Below are 19,647 nucleotides of genomic sequence, written 5' to 3'. Positions count from 1 at the left end.
AGAGGGTTTTTTATTCAATGTCTCTTCCATTAGATGAAGTTTCCTAGATGATGATCATGAAAACTCAATTTAAGAAGTGTCGTGGGAAGCTGGCCTTAACTTGTTCATTAGAGGACTGGGTACAATATTGCAAGTACTCCCTTGCAATATTTTGCTATATCTGCATGCAGCAGCAAAGAGTCTAATATCAGGGGTGAAATGTCTAGAAGTATGGGCTTTCCTGTCAACGGTTCATAAGGATATAACCAATGGGTCCCTGAGAAAATGGATCATATGACCAAAAGAACTAGTGAGAGTATCTTTAGCCAGGAGAGCTCAAGGATTTCCAAAAGTTTTGCAAATTTTAATTTTAAAATTCCACTGGTTCATTTGATTTTTCCAGAAGTTTGTGGGTGGTAAGGACAGTCTAGTGTTTGAGAAAGACTAATGCCTTACAAAGATCTTTTATAGAGGTTCACGTAAACCGTGTGTCTTGATCACTTGATATAAAAGTTGACATACCCCAGGTTGGAAACACAAAATCAAGCAACTTTTTAGAGGCTGAAAAGAATTCTCAGCAAAGATTTTCAGTAAGGAAATGCTGTAACTTATCCTAAAAATAAACTCCATGGAGAGTGGGAGCTGGATAAAATCCACCTGAAGGTGCTCAATGGTCCTGGAGGCTTTGGTTCCTGGCCGGGCCTCATCTGTACAAGTTTTTCTAGGATTATGTTGTTCACAAGTAAAGCATGTCCCCAAAATAATCTCAGCTGTCTTTTTAAAGTTTTCCCACCAATGTTGATTTAAGACAGTAATCAATTTGTCTTTACCATGATGAGTAGTTCCATGGAAAAATGCAGGTAACATCAACTTGAAGTCATCTAGTGCCACCAAATGGCCATCTCGAGAGTCCCAAGGATTATCTGAGTGAAGGAAACACCACATTTCTTCCATTCTTCCTTTTCCAAATCATGAAATTTTGAGGTGGATATTTGACAATGGCTTCTTTGACTCAGTCCAGAGATTCATCTTTTAGGGGTTTGGCTAGTATTATAACCTTGGCTAAGGATGCTAGTTTGGCAAAATGATCTACTAGAGCATTTTCTATCTCTGTTACCATGGGCCTCCATCTTTATAATAACCATCTCACTGGGAAGCAGAAGTGCATCTAAAACTTCCTTAACTCGTACACTTTTGATGGGGATTCCAGCAGAAGTGAGAAACCCTTTTTGTTTCTAAAGCATTATGTCCTACTCCAGAAGCTTATCTACTATCTGCATATATGTTTACTCTCTGGTCTTCAGCTAGTTGACAAGCTCTAATAAGTGTTATAAATTCTGCCATCTGGACTAACTGCCCCTCAGGGAGAGGGCTATCCTGTAACAGAGAGTTCATATCAGTGATAGCATTAGTGATAGCGTGAGCATCTCCAGCTTCAATTTTGAAGTATGATTCATCAACAAATATCAAGTCAGGATTCTCAAGGGGAGTCTCTAATAAAGCGGAGCAAGGTACAGGAAGCTCCTTAAGATGATTGTGAAGTTCCCCTTCTTCTTGTAAGGGCAGGGGAGTGGCAGAATTCAGGGTGTTGTAGCAGTTGATAGTAATGTAAGAGCGAGAGGGCAACACAAGTTCCTAAGAGGTTAACTGACTGACTTAAAAGTGTTGTGTGTCCACAGTGAAGTCTTTACTCCATGTGGAACCATAAGGTCAAGCAGGGAGCCTAGAACTAATTCAGCAGAAGCATCAACAAGTTTTGCAGTGGCAGCGTTGCCCCAGGACAAGGGGTATCAATCACCCCTGCAACTGGAGTGAGGGTGAGGCTACAATAAGTGGTTTCTTTTTAACTTAAATTTTTTATTCTGAGATAATTATAGGTCTCATGCAGTAGTAGGAAATAATACAGAGAAATCCCATGTGCCCTTGACTCCCTGTCTCCCAAAGGCAACATCTTGCAAAACTATACTGGTAATAAAGTTCACACTTTAAAAAGTGATGAGTTTTTGATGGTTTTCATGAAGTCTGTTTAAAACCAAGGTGTGTCTAGAACACTCATGTACAAATTGACAAAGGGGTTGGTTGTTGTTATTGTTGTTAGGGATATCTAGGGAAGCGGGCTGTTGAAGAGCTTTCTTCAGATTATAGAAGGCTTGTTTGATACTTGGGCTCCCAGAATAGAGTGGCTCTTAATGAAGACTTAGCCATTTCATAAAGTGATGTCACAATCTCAGAAAAATTTGCACCCACAGTGTGAAATATCCAGGTAGACCTAGGTGTCATCTTAAGTGAAATGTTGTGAGCAGTCTAGGACAAGTTTGGATAGTCTTCATCCTGTCATGAGAGAATGTTTTTCCCTCCTTAAATAGGTCATGCCCTAAATAATGGACTGTGTTTTGGCAAAATTGCAATCTACCTTTTTTTGAAACTTTATGCCCCTGTTCTGCTAAGGCTGAGAGCAAGGAAGTGGAATCTTTTTTTATCTGAATAAAATTGGATATCATCTACATATTATATCAGAACTGAATCACAAGGGAAATTTGGATCTTTTACTTCTTGATTAAGGACTTAAAAAGAAAGGAAGGGGCTTCGGTGAACTCTTAGGGCCTAGCTGTCCATGTAGAGTGTTATCCCATCAGTTGAAGGCAAAAAGGTATTGACTGTCCTGGTGTAGAGACACACACCAGGAAAGGCAGTCAAAGACCCAAGGGTTGTACTTAAGGGCCGGAAGATTAGGAAAAACCTGTGAGTTATTTTGAATACCTACCACTTGTGTGCTATGTCTACACCAAAGAAGAAATTGAGCAAAGATGGCAGACCTTAGTGTAGAAAGATTAGTGTTGTTGGAAAATATTTTCTAGTTTATCCCAAAATCTCCTATAGTTTCATCTTTTTGCTTGTTGCATGATTGGATTATGCAATCAACTCTTATTGGAAATGTTTCAGGTGTGGCTTTTAGGAGCTTTTGACCTACTTTTATGGCTTTTTTTTTTCCACTCTGGAGTTTATTGAGTTTTGAGCCCTCTGATTGATCCTGCATTGGAAGCAGGGGCAAAAATTGGGGAAGTAGGCAGTCATTGACCAAGTCCTGACTTTTCTGGGTTATTTGCTGCATTTGTGGTCTAATTTCTCGGACTGGTTGCTGCAAAGGTTGTGGGTCCAGGGGCTATTGTCATATATGGTCTGGCCATCGTCTGCTTGTATGTTCAGTCCCTCACAGTGCAAGCTTGTCATTGATACTTTTAAGGCCTGGCTGGTGGACCATGTTTTACATGTGAGCTATTGAACTATATAGGTATATAATAACAATATTTGGACATACAGCATTTTATACTTTCTAATACAACTTCAAATACATTCTTCCCCTCTTTTATCCTTACAGAAATCTTGTGATCTGGGAGGTTAATTACCTAAGGTCACTCATCGGATTTGGGCTAGAAGTAGAGGAGTCAGTCATCATATAGGCTGATTTGTAATCTAACACTCAAATTGTCTGGTATAGCTATCACCTATAATGGCTTTAAAATAAATATCTTGGGCTCTATGCGCTGATAAAATGTCTGTTCCAATTGCTTCTAAATTCATTACTTAAAGTTAGGATAAAGCCTTGAAGGGTTATAGCTCCCTTCAAATACCTACAAGGCTGTCATGTGGAAGAAGGATTAGGTTTATTCCTATGGCTCCAGAGGGCAGAATTCACAGCAGTGAGTGGAAGAGAGGCAGATTTCAATTGAAATTATGAAATACCTTTCTAATAATGAGACACCTGCGCCCAAAAGAAGGGGCTGCCTTGTGAAAGGGCCAGTTCTTATCTCTCTTAGTGTCTTGAGTAGAACTCCATGATTTCATACCTCTAGAGAGTGCTTGAACTGGCCAGGTCAGCTAATCTCAAGGGACATCACAAATTTCAAGTTTATTAAATGTTTTTAAATCATAAAAAGAGGCATAGACATTTTAAATCCAGCCATTTAACATCATTTAAATTCTGGATGAAATTATTATGTTTCTCAAAAAAGCTCTATTTTAAACTTTACCCCTAGACTCTTCCTTGAATTATTATTTTTGTCCTTATGCCCATATATTTTCCAAAAACATTGTTTAAAAAGTGGGGGGAAAGAAGTTAAGTCTTAATAAAAGTCCTAATAGGAAGTCATCTGATTCAATCTTCCATCTGCATCATTTTCTGATGGCACAGTTATAAAACTTTATACCAAATGCATTGCTCTTAATTTTGGGTGTTTTAATAAATTGTAAGAATTCAATGAGGTTTCAAAAAGAGAGAGAGAAATCCCTTCATTTGAATGGTAAATGCTATGATTTTAATCTGTAATAGTAACTCTTTGAACGTGATCTTTTTCTTCTTTGTGGCTTCTTTTTTAATGCTCCCTCAGGTTAAATGCAGTTATATTCTTTTCTAGTTTACAAATAACTTGAAGCTGAAATACAACAGTGAGTCCCCTTCTACACCTGAATTGTGATTGTTTGATTTTGTTTTGCAAAGACTTCCGAAGAATCCTCTTCTCAATCTACCCTTTACCTGCCCCTTTTAACTGTTTACATTGAACCCCCTAATTTTTGCCTGGAGGTACTTCTTTTTGATTTTGGGTTCCTCTCTTTTGAAAGACAATATAGAATCCTGGGGATTCTGCCAAATCTAAGAAGTCATTGCAGAAGTCAAGAGGACATGAAGCTGGGGCAGAAAGAAATGCCCTCTGCACAAATCCAGTTGCTCTGAGTCGTCTTTGACAACTTCCGGGACCAGACTTAAGGTGGTGTTCGAACTGTTTTCATTACTATGTCTATTTAGTTTTATATGACTGTAATATTTACATATGTATACGTATGGCAAGTGGACAGAGAAAGCAATGACGTGAGGCTCCTTGAGAATAGGTAGTGATAAGGAAATAAAACAGGTGTTTGGAGAGGGGTTCTGTAAGAGAAGGGAGAACTGAGAGTTAATACCCATCATTCAGACAAGCAGTTCTCTACAGGTAGCTGACTGGAAATGCGAACTCGTGCACCCTCTTTGGGGACAGGCTGTGTTGCTTTCTATTTCTTTGCTTGCAGCCAGGTGCACATTTATTTGAAACGGAATGAATTTTCTGCTCAATGGCCGGTCAGGTTAACGCTTCAAGACTAGTGGATATTTCTTTTTAATGTCTCCAATGCTATTTTTTCCTTTTTTTTTTTTTCTTTCTTTTTGAGATTGAGGAGGAAGAGCTCGGTTTAAATTCTGGTTGGGTAAGTGGGGGATTCTCAGAAAGAGAAAGGGGGAAGGAAACGGACTTAAAAGCCAGAGAGCAAAGCACCAGCCCTCGGCCCCCACATCCTCCGCACCCCCTACCTCCGCCCCGTGACCTCCCGAGGAGACCCCAGGCGGCTGCATCAATATTTGATCAGCTTTTCACCAGCGCGTTGCCAGCACTCGTCGGCGGGGCTTGCCAGGCATCGCCCGCGCTACGCTGAAGCCCGCGCCGGCGCCCGAAGGGGCTTCGGAAGGACCGGGCGCTGCGCTCGCCCTCTCCGCAGGACGGCTCGGCTTCGCGGCCGGGGCGCGGCGCCCACCATGCGGGGCTGCAGGCGGCTCGCGCTGCTCTGCGCGCTGCCCTGGCTCCTGCGGGCGGCCGCGCCGGGGCGCACGGCACAACCCCTAGCGCAGCGCCGCGACCCCCGCGACCCCGCCAGGGGCGCCGACTTCGATCGCATCTACAGCGGGGTGGTGAGCCTCAGCACCGAGAACATCTACTCCTTCAACTACACCAGCCAGCCCGGCCAGGTAAGGCACTCGCTCCCCTCGCTCGACTCCCAAGAACTTGCCAGATGTCAGATCCTGTTGCTGCTCTAGGTCCCCTGGGAATCGACCACGGGAGACCTCAGGGGCTGGGGACCCTCGTTCCCTTTCTCCTTCAAGGCAATCACTGCCTTGCTCGAGCTGCTGCATCGTCTGCCACCGGCCTCAGGGACAACTCCGCCTCCTCTCGCGCCTCCCCTGGCCTGGTCGCTGGCGTTTCTGAGCTTTGCAAAGGAGCTGGTTTCCCCGCACTGTCTGCGGGTCCTGGCCCCCTGCTGGCCTTTCTCTAGGAAGGTCACGATTTCTAGGGCTGCGGAGGGAAAGGACCGCACCTCTGTTCCTAATCCCCTGCGAGGAAGGAAGCTCATCCCATTTGGATGAGTCTGCCAGACCCTTCTATTTCATAGCGCATGGGGAGGGAGAGCTGCTCAGAATCTAAAATGGGAACGTGTGAGAATGGACGCAAGCTGCAGAACCTCTGTGCATTCGAGTCACTTCCTGCGTTTCTGTACCCTTGTCACACGTATGTGCTTCAGAGAAGCTAGAGGACCTGGCCAAAGATATAGGGACTGCAGCCATCAGCCGATCTATCCAGGTTTTGATTTCATGTCAGAAGGGATAGTTGTGTTAAAGTTCTAGACCCATTTATGATGAAAAATTGAGGTTAGATAAGGGGAGGAAATGACTGTTCTAGCAACTATTCCTTTGACACATATACTGATTGTATAAGGTACGAAAACGCATACAGTTAGCTTTTCCCTTCTAATACGGTGTCCTCCGAGGCACAGAGAAAACTCCTCCATGTACCTGCCTCTAGATCTCCTTCCCAAATAAATGTATGTACATGTAATGTATACATATGAATGACTGTATATGCATCCATTACTATGCCAGTATTCCCTACTCCCTCAGGAAATTCCAGAACCAGATGATTAGGATACGAAGATATGCTTCTCTCTGTGACTTACTTAGGAGCAGAACTCAGAAACCTCGGCGCTTGGGTAGTATTGAGCCAGAGCGACCAATGTGCCCATCACCACTCCCAGACATTTACCCAGTGTGTGTACTGAGCAAGTGCCCCATCTCCAGTGTGGCACCAAATCCTAAGCTTGGTCCTCACCCGGGACCATGTCACCATGGTCCTCACCCAGTCCTGTCCCCCGCTGACCTTCAGCGTACGTCCTGAAGTGAGCAGAGTGGCTGTGTGCGGAGTCATTCCACTGAGGATAAGTGGGAGGGGCAGTTTTTACTCCCCAGGTTCCTTGTAACCCACCTCTTCCAGTCCAGTGTGCGGAATTGGACCAGCTGCCATTGTACATGAGGTGTGTTCCCAGCCTTCTGACTGGCTCAGAACAAATGAAACCTCATGGTCTCTGGGTGTCTGTCACTTTTCCCCTAAACCATTGGTAAGGAAACTCAAATGATGTGTGCAAACTACAACCTGGCATCAGGCTTCAGTGTTTCTTGCACTTCTACTTGGAGATAGAGTGACCACTTTTTAACTTTTGCTTGAGCCTTTCCACTGGTAGTATTGGGTGAGCTCCTCTTCCACAGCACAGGTTGCACTGTTTGCAGTTGGGGTCACCTGATTGACCTTCCTAGAAAACCAGGAGATACTGAGGACGGGGCAGAGTCCTGTTCATCTCTGTACCTTAGTACCTAGCACAGTGCTTGGCACATAACAAGTTTACTGATGTTTTTGAAAAAAATGAATAAATAGGGGAAGAAAGATTTAAGGAATCTTTAAGCTAAAACTAAATAAAATATATACTTTTTAGTAGGTTAAACGTGAGATCATTTCATATAAAAACAAATTTTTAAAATTGTTCTGAGATTATACCCTTTCCATTTTGCCTGTATTATGTATAAATGTTCTTTATTTTATGAAACAGTGGTGATAATTCATTTTTTAAATATCTTTGCATAATACAGGAGAAAGCTACCAGCCCCTAAAATTTTACTAGTCTGAGAAATACAGTTGGGAACCATGGGACTGGCAGATAACTCGAGTGTTTTAATTATTTTAATGCCAGTATGCAATAATATGAACCAGATGTCCTCAAATCTTACAGCTTTCAGAGACCTCTCTTTAATACACAAGTAAGACAGTGGAACCCTCAGTCCACTTATTCTGGAATATTGTCCTCCTCTCCCTCCAGCCCTGTATTCCTGTCCTTTCTCCAGATACAGCATTTTCTGAGCTAGCCATCCAAACCATTACTCTGTTTCTCTTGATGGCCTCCTCTCTTCTTGGTCCCTTTTGCTTGTGTTGGATACAGCACTCCTTCCAATACCATGAACACAATGCTGTTGGATACAGCAGAATTTTACTGAAGATGTACAATACCGTCAGGGAATTGCAGAACAGCACAGGACAGTAACAGATTTAATCAGAAACCTAAGCAACACTGTCGTAACAGTTTCCAGCTATTCCCGCACCAGGAGGAATTTCAAAATGGCAGCACATCTTCTTGGCCACCCCTCACCCCACATACTAGCCTCTCAGTCTCTAAATTTTTGTTACTCTCTCACATCAAGCAGTTTTGCCTCCATTACCAACCCCAAACTCACTAAAGGACTCTGCTAAAGATCTATGACCCCAAGAGCAGAAGCTTGGCCATGACATTTTTCCCTTAACCTGAGCGAAGTCTTGGCCCGGGCTCCCTCCCCTGAACAGGTCATTTCTCATCTACCTTTCTTCAGTGCAAAAAAGAATTTGGCTTAGAAAAAAAAAAAGGCTAATTTTTTTTTGTCTTAATCATTTTTTTCTTTCCTCTTCAAGCCATTAATATGTTTGCCATTATATTTCCTTCAGCTGGGAGGAGAAAGGCTATTCTAAGTTTAGTTTCAAGGAAGAGAGGAAACTGCTGTGGGAGAATTTGCTCCTAATCTTTCCTGTCAGCCACTGCGTTACCCAAGCGTGTCATGCTAATTAACCAAGCTCGGCACCAGGAAAAGTCTCACATGACTTCCAGGCAGAGAATAATGTAAATATGAAGTTGCTATTAAAAAAAATATATCACTGAAAGAATGGAGTGACTGGTTTAAAGAAGGATAATGAAAATACTGGTGGAAGGTGCAGGTTAGGCAAGATCATGGTTCATTTCAGTACCCTGAAAGGGTAGTGTTTGGAGACTCCTTTAAAGGGGTGCAGGGTTCATTATATCAAACAGGATGTTCTATAACTGCAGGGCTAGGGCCAAACTAGAAGGAAATCACCTTGTTGAGAAAGTCACCAGGGATATGTTTGACTGGGACAGAGGGCACAAAAGCAGGTTTATTGGGAAATGAGAAGAAACTTGTAGAGACAGGTGGTGACAATAATCAGATGTTTTCATTTGAGCTAGATGTTGATAAGCCCTTAAATAAAAATCTAACCATCCCCCAACAAGATGTCTTCTCTCAGGCTTGCAGTAACAGAACCCATTGTTCGCCACAGATTTTTGCATTTGAAATGTTTACTTGGAAATATTTCTTTTATTTTGCTTAGTAAACTGAGGCATTTCTTTTAATGACATATATTTTTCTATCCCCAAGGAACAAGTCTTGGCCTTATGAATGTCAACCAGTAGTTGTATATCTAGAACCAGTTATAACAGCATCTCAGATCCAGATTCAAAAAGCCTATCCAGTTCTCATGAACAATGAAATATACGTCAGGTCATTCCAGCGGTAACTTCTAGCCTCATGCATTACTACTTACGTAGAAGAATTAAAAACTTAGATGTGACAGCCTCAGTTCTCCCAGTCTAGTAGGTGCTCTCCCCGTATTCTTTATAAACTAAGGCAGAAAAACCTCCTCTGCTGTCCTCCCACATCTTCTTACTGAACTGGACTGTGTTTGTGATGAGAGAATCATCTCATTAGCACATTATCTGGGTGATTGGTTACAATCTCCGTCAGTTTGGGCTGTTAAGAGTACCATACACTGGGTGCCTTAGAAAACAATCATTTTCTTCTCACAGTTCTGGAGGCTGGAAAGTCCGAGATCAAAGTGTCAGCAGATTTGTGTCTGGTGAGAGCTGGCTTCCGGGCTTGTAAACAACACTTACAGCTGTGTGTTCACATGGCCCAGAGAAGAGCTGAGAGAAAAGTAAGCTCTCTCCTGACTCTCCTTATAGGGGTACCAATCTCATCATGAGGGCTCCAACCTCATGATCTAATTACCTTCCAAAGTTCCTACCTCCAAATACTATCACCCTGGGGACTGGGCTTCAGCATAAGAATTTGGGGGGTGGGGGACCACAAAGATTCAGTCTGTAGCAGTCACCTCTCACATTTTCCCCTGCAGCCCTGAACATGTCGTAAGGGTGTTTAGGGGATGACATTCCTCCAGTTATGAGTCTGATTTTATGGGGAACCCATCTTCTGTCTGCCTTGACCTGATCATCATATGCTAAATTGTATAATGAATTCTGTAAGCGTTTGCTGTCCAATGTGGTAGCCACTATCTACAAGTGACTGTCAAGCAACTGAAATGTGACTAGTCACAGAATGAGATGTACTGTGTAGAACACACACCAGATTTTGAAGACAGTATGAAATAAATAACATAAAATGTGTCATTACTGTTTTTAGTGATTATATGATTAAATGCTAATATTTTGGATATATTAGGTTAAATAAAATGTATTAATACAAGTAACTTCACCTGTTTTTACTTTCTTAATGTAGCTACTGGAAAATTTTAAAACACATACGTGGCTCATATTATATTTTTATTGGACAGCACTGCTTCAAGTACTGCAAGACTTTAGAGAAGTCATAATGTCCCACAGATATCTTTGTTGGAGGAAACAAGGCATGAAAAGGTCATGACAGATAAGCAGAACTTGGGTAGGCAGAGAGAAAGGGGAAAGACCTTTCAGATACAGAAAAATATACCCTATTTCTTCTTTGGCAAGACTACATCAGAGGTGGTGGTGTGTATATTCCTACCAGGAAGCACATAACGTCTGGTTGTTTCTTTTTTGTGGTGATAGACATCACTGATCATGATTGCCTAGTTTCATGAATTCATTACGAACAGTAAAATAATATTTAACTGTGTCATTTATTTTTTTCATTTATAAACTGGAATATGTCTATAATGAGAAACCTCTCCTCATCAGCTATTTGGTTACCTTAAGCTACTGTTTGTAACAAACATGGAATAAAATCTTCATTTTTCACCTTTATTTACCAATTTTCAAAATAATGAGTTGGTCTCCTAGCATCCTATAACAGTGATCAATGAGATTTTATTTAGCGTTGTCAGGAGCTCATGAGTTTAAACATATTTGATATATTTCAATCCATGGTAGTTACTATCCTTATTCAAGTTCCAAGTGTTCATGTCTGGCCAGTGAAAGCCAACCTGCTTTGGATAAAATCTAAGTGCTCTTTGCCATCTTCTGTGCTTTCTGGCATGAAAAGTTATTCCAAGCTCAACAGGCTCAGTGCCTGTCCCTGAACTGGAATCAGCCATTTCTCCAAGAAGGTCAGATTCATTTTAAGTGAGCAGTAGTTTTTAGAGACCATAGTTTGAGAACTAGAGGCCATTACTGCTAGCTGACTTATAAATTTTTTCTAAGCCTTTTCAGTGGACAGAACTAAGGAATACATAATGGGAGTTCATACCAGTACTTCTAATTTAGATTCAGAAATACAGGTGTTTTATTTAACCTCAATTGATTTTACATCTATATCTCATTTCCTTTCTCCTGTGCCAGAAATTCTAGTTCTCAACTAAGTTACTCCTTTGCTTTTCACCCACAATATACACAGAACAGTTTTAGATAACAGTACCAACATCACCACCAACTAAGGTTACTGGCAACACTTTAAGCTTTATTTTCACAGTTCCTTTTACCTTAGGGTATGTTTCATTATGAACGTTGAGTCAAATTACTGTATTTTTAAGTAATGTAGCATAGTTTCTTTCAGTGCAGCTCTGTTATCAGCTTATTAGGGTCATTTGTTTCATTTTACTTTTGAATTTTAGGGATACTTCTTAATTTTGTTTGAAAATTAAGAAAATTCTACAAAACATGGTGTATTCAAAGATTTGGGGGGTTTTGTCATTTTTTAAAATTTTTGTTAATTTTAAATTTTGATATATTAGGCTAAAGTGTCCATTTTTTTAATATTATAATAATGCTTCTATTTAATCTACAGACCTTACTCAAATTTCATCAATTTCCCAATATTGTCTTTTAGAACAGTAACAAAAAACTATTTATGTTTTTCCTTTTTGATCCAGGATCCAATTCAAGAATACACACTGCATTTGGTTGTCATGAATCTTCAATCTCTTTGATCAGAAACAGTTCTTCATTCTTTCTTTGTCTTTCAGGACCTCAACACTTTTGAAGAGTACAGCCAGTTACTTTATAGATTGCCCCTCAATTTGGATTTGTCTGATATTTCCTCAGGATTAGATTCAGGGTATGCATTTTTGGCAGAATACCACAGGAATGATGTATCCTTAGTGCATCATAGCAGAGGCAACTGATGGTAGATTTTCCTATTACTATTGAGGGTAACATTGATTGTCTGGTTAAGAGTCTCTCCCAGGTTTCTCCACACTGTAAAGTTACTATTTTCCTTTTGTGATTGAAAAGTAGTTTGTGGAGCAATACCTTGAGATTCTGTAAATATCCTATGCCTCATCAAAGCTTCATCCATGAGTTCTAGCATTTATTGATTATTCTTGCCTGAATCAGATATTACTACGATGGTTTCCAGCTTGTGATTTTCCTTGATTTCTTATTCCTTCTATATTTACCAGTTGACATTCTACTGTAAGAAAAAGCTTTTCTTCTCGCCTATGTATTTGTTTATTCTTTATTTATATCTGTGTGGGCTCAGATTCTTTTTCCTGTTTAAAAATTTTTTTAATTGAAGTATAGTTGATGTACAATATTAGGACTCATAGATTCTTCTTTGATCCAAATACTCCTTGCTTTAATTTACATTACAGTTTTGTTATAAATAACCTATAACCTATAATTCTAAGGATTATGTGATTTTTTTTCCTCTTCAGATTAGTCATACTCTACTATAATGGGCATATTAAGAATCTCTTTGGGGGGAAGGGAAATAGCTCAGTGATGGAGCATATGCTTAGCATGTACGAGGTCCTGGGTTCAATCCCCAGCACCTCCATTAAAAAAAAAAAATCTCTTTCACTCTAACCTAGGAAGTAGATTTCTCTTCTTTCCTTCTTTCCTGTGATGTTGTGATTTATAATAAGAAATATACATTTGGTCTTTCACCCCATTTCTGTCACAGCATTCCTAAAACACTTGGAATTTCCTGAGTTAAGAGTGATAAAGGCATCTTGTTATTCAAACACTGAGTGTATGTTAATGATGTGACTTTGGGAAAGCCCCTAAGGGGGATGGTGCTAGTTGTCAGGAGAACCAAGCAGGTGATTGGAAGGTTGGAACTTTCAGACCCACCACCTTAACCTTTGGAAAGGAGTGGAGGGGAGAGGGGCTGAAAGTTGAATCACTTGTCAATGGCCAATGATTTACTCAATTGTGCCTAAGTAATGAAGCCTCCATAAAAACCCAGAAGGACAAGGTTCAGAGAGCTTCTGGGTGAACACATGGAGACTGAGGGAGTGTGGTGTCTCCAAGAGCATGGAAGCTCTGTGTCCTCCACCCCTCCCAACACATACCTTGCTTCATGCATCTCTAATATCTGGCTGTTCCTCAGTCATATCTATTGTAACAAATGGGTTATCTAGTTAAGTAAAATGTTTCTCTGAGTTCTCTAAGCTGCTCTAACAAATTAATCCAACCAAAGGAGTGGGTTGTTGGAGACTGATCTATAGTTGGTCAATCAGAAGCACAGGTGACAACCTGTACTTTCAACTGGCATCTGAAGGTGAGGGAGGGCAATCTTGTAGAACCCTTAACCTTTGGGATCGGATGCTATCGAGGTAGATAGTGTCAGAATTGGGCTGACCTGTAGAACATTCAGCTAGTGTCTGAGAATTGCTTGGTGGTGTGGGGGAATAAAACTTCACATTGTAATTGGGGGTGCAGAATTATACCTCCTATCACTAGTAAAATATTTCAATGACTTTTAAGGAATCAGAAGGGAAAATGACAACATTGATTATCTTCTAAGTCATCTATGGGGACCTATTATCTAGATCTTCTGGGTCCCGAGCAGATCTGCCTTTAGACCACTTAATAAGTACAGTAATTCTCAGTTTTGAATTTGCAGTTAAAAGGATAGTCATATAATTCTTTTTTTATTCATGAGAAATTGAAAGCCAGAATAGTAAAACAAGTTATATCAGTGATAGCTGAGGCTAGAATCCCTGAGTATCTTATTTCAGGTCCATAATTTTATCCATAGTAAATCCTAGACTATAGAGTTCTTGGGATGTTTTTTTAAATGTAGGTTTTCATCACTGGTTTCTGAAATATGATAAACTTTGCATGAATATGATAAACTCTCTGGGTGGGGAGATTATGAAGTATTTTAATGTTCTTTTCTGTATTTTCTAAATATTTCACAATAAAAGTAAAAAAAAAAAAAAAAAGGAAAATTTTACTTTTACCCAAGGCAAGGACAATAAACAACCAAGGGGCCGAGCAGGACTGGGGAAGAGCACTGGGTGTGGCACAAGGAGATGTTTGTTTTTATTCTTTTAACTATCTGCGCACCTCCAGCAAGTTCTCTTCCCTCCCTCTGCTTTATTTTCCCCACTGAGAAGAGAATATTGCATTTTTGATCCTTTTTCAAGCACTAAGATTCAGTGAGTGCTCTGACTTTTTTCTACCATGTATGAAACTGTAATTTTTTTCTTAACTATAGATAAGTTTTTTTCTTGCCAAAAAAATCACTTCTCTTTGTCATATAAAAATAAGTTAAGTGAAAACTTTAAATTACTGTTTCCAAAAAACTACTCTTTTTTTTTTTTTGGTATTTTTTTTGAGAAGTTTCCCATAAGGCTCTTCACTGCCTGGAAGTGGTTTTGTTTTGTTTTGGTTTGGTTTTTTCCTCCAACTTTGCTACATGTGCTGAACTTGGATTCTAATTCCTTTTTGTTTCTTGCTGAATGTACTATGTCAATAGGCTTACTGTAGTATTGGATTTGGTATTTCAGTTGTTTTGTGTAGATTTTACTGCTGTGATGGTTCCTTCTGGGGGGTATTTTAGGTTCTTACACAATATGTTCGATCTTCAGCCATTCTGCCTTTCCTGAGCTGGTGTTAACCTGAAGTATCTCCCAAGTCATTTCTCACTGTTGACTTGAATCTAAAAAACCAAGGGACTTGGAGATACCAGTGATACTGTGAAACCTCTTTGCTGCTAGAAGTGCCAGCACTTCTTTCTTTTTTGCAAATAGAAGTAACCACACCTTGTTGATAATTACACGTTGCCACGCAGCACCCCAGAGTACGTTGGCCAGCTCTTCCCACATTGCTTAATGCTGGAGCTAACTCAAGTTCCATGTCAACACACCAAGATGGAGCGTTAATGATTTAAAGGCACATCTAATGAGCTATTTGAACTGGGGCCTCATCATCCTTCCTGCTTATTTGCTAAGAAAAGTATCAAATATATCATGGGCCACCAGACAATACAGTCATAGTGTTTTCTATTTTGCTAAAAAAAAAAAAGATAAACGTTGATTTTTTTTTTCTTTTCTTGATTATTTAAAAAATGGAGACTCTTAGGGGGCAAGTATAGCTAAGTTGTAGAGTGCGTGCTTAGTTTGCATGAAGTCCTGGGTTCAATCCCCAGTATTTCAGTTAAAAAAGTAAAATAAATAAATGAACAAGTAAGCCTAATTACCCCCCCACCAAAAAAACAAAAACAAAAACAAAAACCAAAAGGAAACTTGGAAACTTTGAGGTTTTTCCAGTACATTAATTGGCCATGCAAACCAAAACAAAACCTAAGGACCATGTTATACTTAAAACCTAAAGTCAGCAGTAAGAACAACACTGTATTTCATTAAGTCCTCAGTCTAGGATCCTTCAGTTTTTCTATAGAATAATAAGTTTCTAAGAGTGTATGTAAGTTGATTTACATATTAACAGATAGTGCTCCATTCCTGGAGAAGGAAGACCAAAGCTGAGTGTTACATAGCAAATGTAAATGATACATTAAATGTTATTAGTAATAAAATTAATTAAAATCAAATTGCTCTAGTAATTAACTACTTCAAATTCTTATTACCCTATATGCTCAGTTTATTTGAAGTGACAGTAATAGCCAAAGACATTGATTTTACTATTGCGAAGAAGTTTTACGCAGATGTTAATTTTGTTACAAGATTGAACAAGGGAGTTTTCAATGGGTTAAACAAGAAGAATGAAGCTGGTTTGAAGGTGTCTGATACTGAAAAATGTGTCCAGAGGAAGTTGAATTATAAGCCTTCTTTCCTGATAAGAAAGCTATAGAAATCTTCTCTGTCACAGCTCTCAAGAACTGGGAAATCTCTCTGTTTAGACCACTGAAAATCTTTTTAGGGGCTAGTTCTCAACCCATGACTTTAAGGAACTTAATTTTGGACCCAGCCTTCTACAGTTGATCCCAAGAATGGCCAGGGGGGTGTCAATATGGAATTATGAAAGTATTGGCTAATTAAAAGTGAATATCACCTATGTTTTGGTTAGACGCAAGTGTTTGAATAAAATACTTCATTTCTGAAAGCGGTGGCAAAATTAAAGTTTCTCTAACATCATCAAGTAACATGTTGTTCTAAGCAAAAGCATCCTCTGGCCGCTTAGGGTACTTACAGTTGACACTGTGGGCCTTTAAGTGTACAGATAAAAGTTCTCTTCTCCCTCTGCCTAACCTGGAATGCAAAAGATTTTTGACTTTGTTAGCTTCCTCACTGCTCCCCCACATGTGTATATTTTTAACTAGGCTTTATTTTTCACAGCAGTTATAGGTTTACAGAAAAATTAAGCAGAAAGTTAAGAGTGTTTCCATATATCCTCTCCCCACTGTCACACAGTTTCCCCTATTATTAATATTTTGCATTAGGATGCTACATGAACTGATATTGATGTAATATTGATGTTATACTGGCCTATATTATTACTAAAGTCCACAGTTTACATTAGGTCCACTCCTGGTGTTGTACAGTTCTGTAGGTTTGAGAAATGCATAGTGTCATGAATCCATCATTATTGTGGATTGTACAGAATAATTTCACTCCCATAAAAATCCCCTGTGCTCCACCCTTTCATCCCTCCTTCCTTTCCCTCAAACTCTAGCAACCAATGATTTTTTTAAACTGTCTTCATAGTTATGCCTCTTCCAGAACATCATACAGTTGAAACCATACAGCATGTGGCCTTTTCAGACTTGCTTCTTTCACTTAGAAATACGCTTTTGAGTTTCCTCCATGTCTTTTCATGGCTTGATCGCTTATTTCCTTTTAAAGCTAAGGAATAATATTCTATTGTTTAAATGTGCCATAGTTTGTTTATCCATTCACCTATGAAAGACATCAGGGTTGCTTCCAATTTTTGGTGATTATGAATAAAGCTACAGGAAACATTTGGGTGCAGATTTTTGCGTGGACATAAGTTTTCAACTCATTTGGGTAAACACCAAAGAACTTAATTCCTAGATCATATGGTAAGAGTATGTTTAGTTTTTAAGAAACTGTCAAATTTGTCTTCCAAAGTGGTGTACCATTTTGTACTCCCACCAGTAATGAATGAGAGTTCCCATTGTTCCACATCCTTACCTGCATCTGGTGTTGCCAGGGCTTTAGATTTTAGCCATTTTAATAGATGTATAGTGATATCTCATTGTTTTAATTTGCAATTTCTAATGGCATATGCTACTGAGTATCTTTTCATATGCTTATTTGCCATCAGTATATCTTCTTTGGTGTCTTTTCAGATCTTTCGCCCACTTTTAAATTGTTTTGTTTCTTTACTATTGAATTTTAACTATTCTTTGTAGATTTTGGGTACCAGTCCTTTATCAGATACAAGTTTTGCAAATAGTTTCTCCTTGTCTGTGGGCTTGCCTTTTCATTCTCTTAATAGAGAATTCACAGAGCAGACGTTTAATTTTTTTTTAATTTGAGGAATTAAAATTAAATGATCAATTTTCCCCCCGTGGATCATATCTTTGGTGTTGCATCTAAAAAGTTGTCATAAAATCTAAAATCACTTAGATTTTCTCCTATGTTATCTTCTGGAAGTGTTACAGTTTTGAATTTTAAATTTAAATTTATGATCCATTTGGGATTAATTTCTGTGAAAGGTATAAGGTCTCTGTCTAGAGTTTTTGTTTGTTGGTGTTTTGTTTTTGCATATGATGTCCAACTGTTCCTGCATCATTTGTTGAAAAGACCACCCTATATTTTTAGTATTACAGTACTGTGCATGTGTATATACATTTATAGCCCGCCCCGGACCAAAGAGTTTGAAGCATCTCCTTACTTAGGGCTCATTGTTCTTACCATTGTTGCCAACCTTCTCCTCTGTTACCACCACCCCTGATCTCTACTGTTCTCTTGTTGCTCCTTTTTTTCTGTGTATCTTGTGTCTCTCTGCATCTTCCATCCTTTTAGTCTTTCAAATGTTCTATGAACACTGTGGGCTCATCAAAGGTCTTCCTCTTCTCTGGTCATTTGAGGCTTTGCTATTGGCAAAGATACTCCTTCTTCTTCATCTCAGGACATATGTTTGGTTCCTTCCTTCCTGATTCAGAGCCATGATGAATACTCTCAGTCACTGGAGATCTGGTCTCCCAATTTTTAAGGTTTTGCTATAGACTATTAATAATACCAATGGTGGAGGATGAAGAACATACATTATTTGGCCAGTCAGTATTTATTTGTGTTGGCTTCATGTGCCATTATTTCCTTTATTCAGATCAACAAGATTTTCTTTGTCAAGTCTGCTTAGCTAGAGAAGTGTGTAACTGGTTTTGCATTTGAGACATTTTTTCTGTTTTTTTTAATCACTAAAAGAAACATAAAATATCCCTCAAAACCACAAGAAAGGGATAATTGTATTTTAAACTTAAGAGCTAAAAGGACCTCTTAAATCACCCAATCTCTTCTCACTTAACAGAGAAAACTGAGTTGGTAAAATTGCTTGTCCAAGTCCTGTAACTAGTTTGAAACAAAGCCAGGAACAAAGATCAGGTTCGTGAGGACATTTACTCAGGATATTCCTACTAAACCACTTTCCCTCCCACAAGAGAATATCTGTCATGCTTTTCAACGGCAATAAAAATAATTTTTAAACACCATAGTTATACTGTCACAGTCAGGTCATTTGATCATACAATTTAAGGGCTTCATGTCTGACTCTCTTACAATTACTGAAAATTGAAAAGATGATTCTCCATGAGTTGTCCACGCATCCATTTGCCTGTGTAAGTCAGGCAAGCAATGTTGACACTAAGTAAAACTGCAAGTGTGGCAGGTTTTCTTCATTGTTTCCCAGAGCCACAGCCACCCACCAACCATGATCTTACCCTGACACCCTGTGGACCAGCCTTCATCTTTTCTGGGCTTTACTGTCATTGATGCTGGGTTCCTTCTTTGTGCCCGACCCAGGGCAGCTTGGAGACCTAAGCAGTTAACCTGTTACTCTAGGGCAGTGTTAATCCTGAGAACTGGTATTTCTGGATCCCCACCTAACAGCCATGAAGATAAGCCACAGCAAACAGGAGTAACTGACTGCTTCTGTCCATCCAGACCCAACTGCCCTTGTGTGGACAAAGTGACTCACAACTATTTTAATTTCTCTAACTGGGAGTGTCTGTTATGCTCCTCCCCAAATTAACATGTAAATGCTCACGGTTCTATTTTATCCTCTCCAAGAAAAGGGATCCTATATTTGTCCTCGCTCTCTCCCCACTTCATCTTCACTGAAAGGGGGGAATTATAGGTT

At 39.6% G+C, this 19,647-nt stretch overlaps 2 protein-coding genes across 3 annotated transcripts in view; one reads left to right on the top strand and one right to left on the bottom strand.

The window, feature by feature from the left end:
* Positions 1-19,647, bottom strand: part of SPICE1 (spindle and centriole associated protein 1) — a 153,247-nt gene that overhangs the window by 57,984 nt on the left and 75,616 nt on the right. For both annotated transcript variants that reach the window (XM_072965073.1, XM_072965080.1), the window contains one exon: positions 16,516-16,574. The gene's annotated coding sequence lies outside the window, so the exon portion shown is untranslated. The remainder of the gene's footprint in view (positions 1-16,515; positions 16,575-19,647) is intronic.
* Positions 5,257-19,647, top strand: part of SIDT1 (SID1 transmembrane family member 1) — an 88,003-nt gene continuing 73,612 nt past the window's right edge. Inside the window, exon 1 of the mRNA XM_031681114.2 lies at positions 5,257-5,752. Within this exon, the coding sequence (XP_031536974.2) occupies positions 5,543-5,752 (210 nt within the window). The 5' untranslated portion in view covers positions 5,257-5,542. The remainder of the gene's footprint in view (positions 5,753-19,647) is intronic.

Source organism: Vicugna pacos, chromosome 1, assembly GCF_048564905.1.
Source record: "Vicugna pacos chromosome 1, VicPac4, whole genome shotgun sequence".
In the NCBI taxonomy this organism is placed as follows: Eukaryota; Metazoa; Chordata; class Mammalia; order Artiodactyla; family Camelidae; genus Vicugna; species Vicugna pacos.
This window is presented reverse-complemented; position numbering and strand designations above follow the sequence as displayed.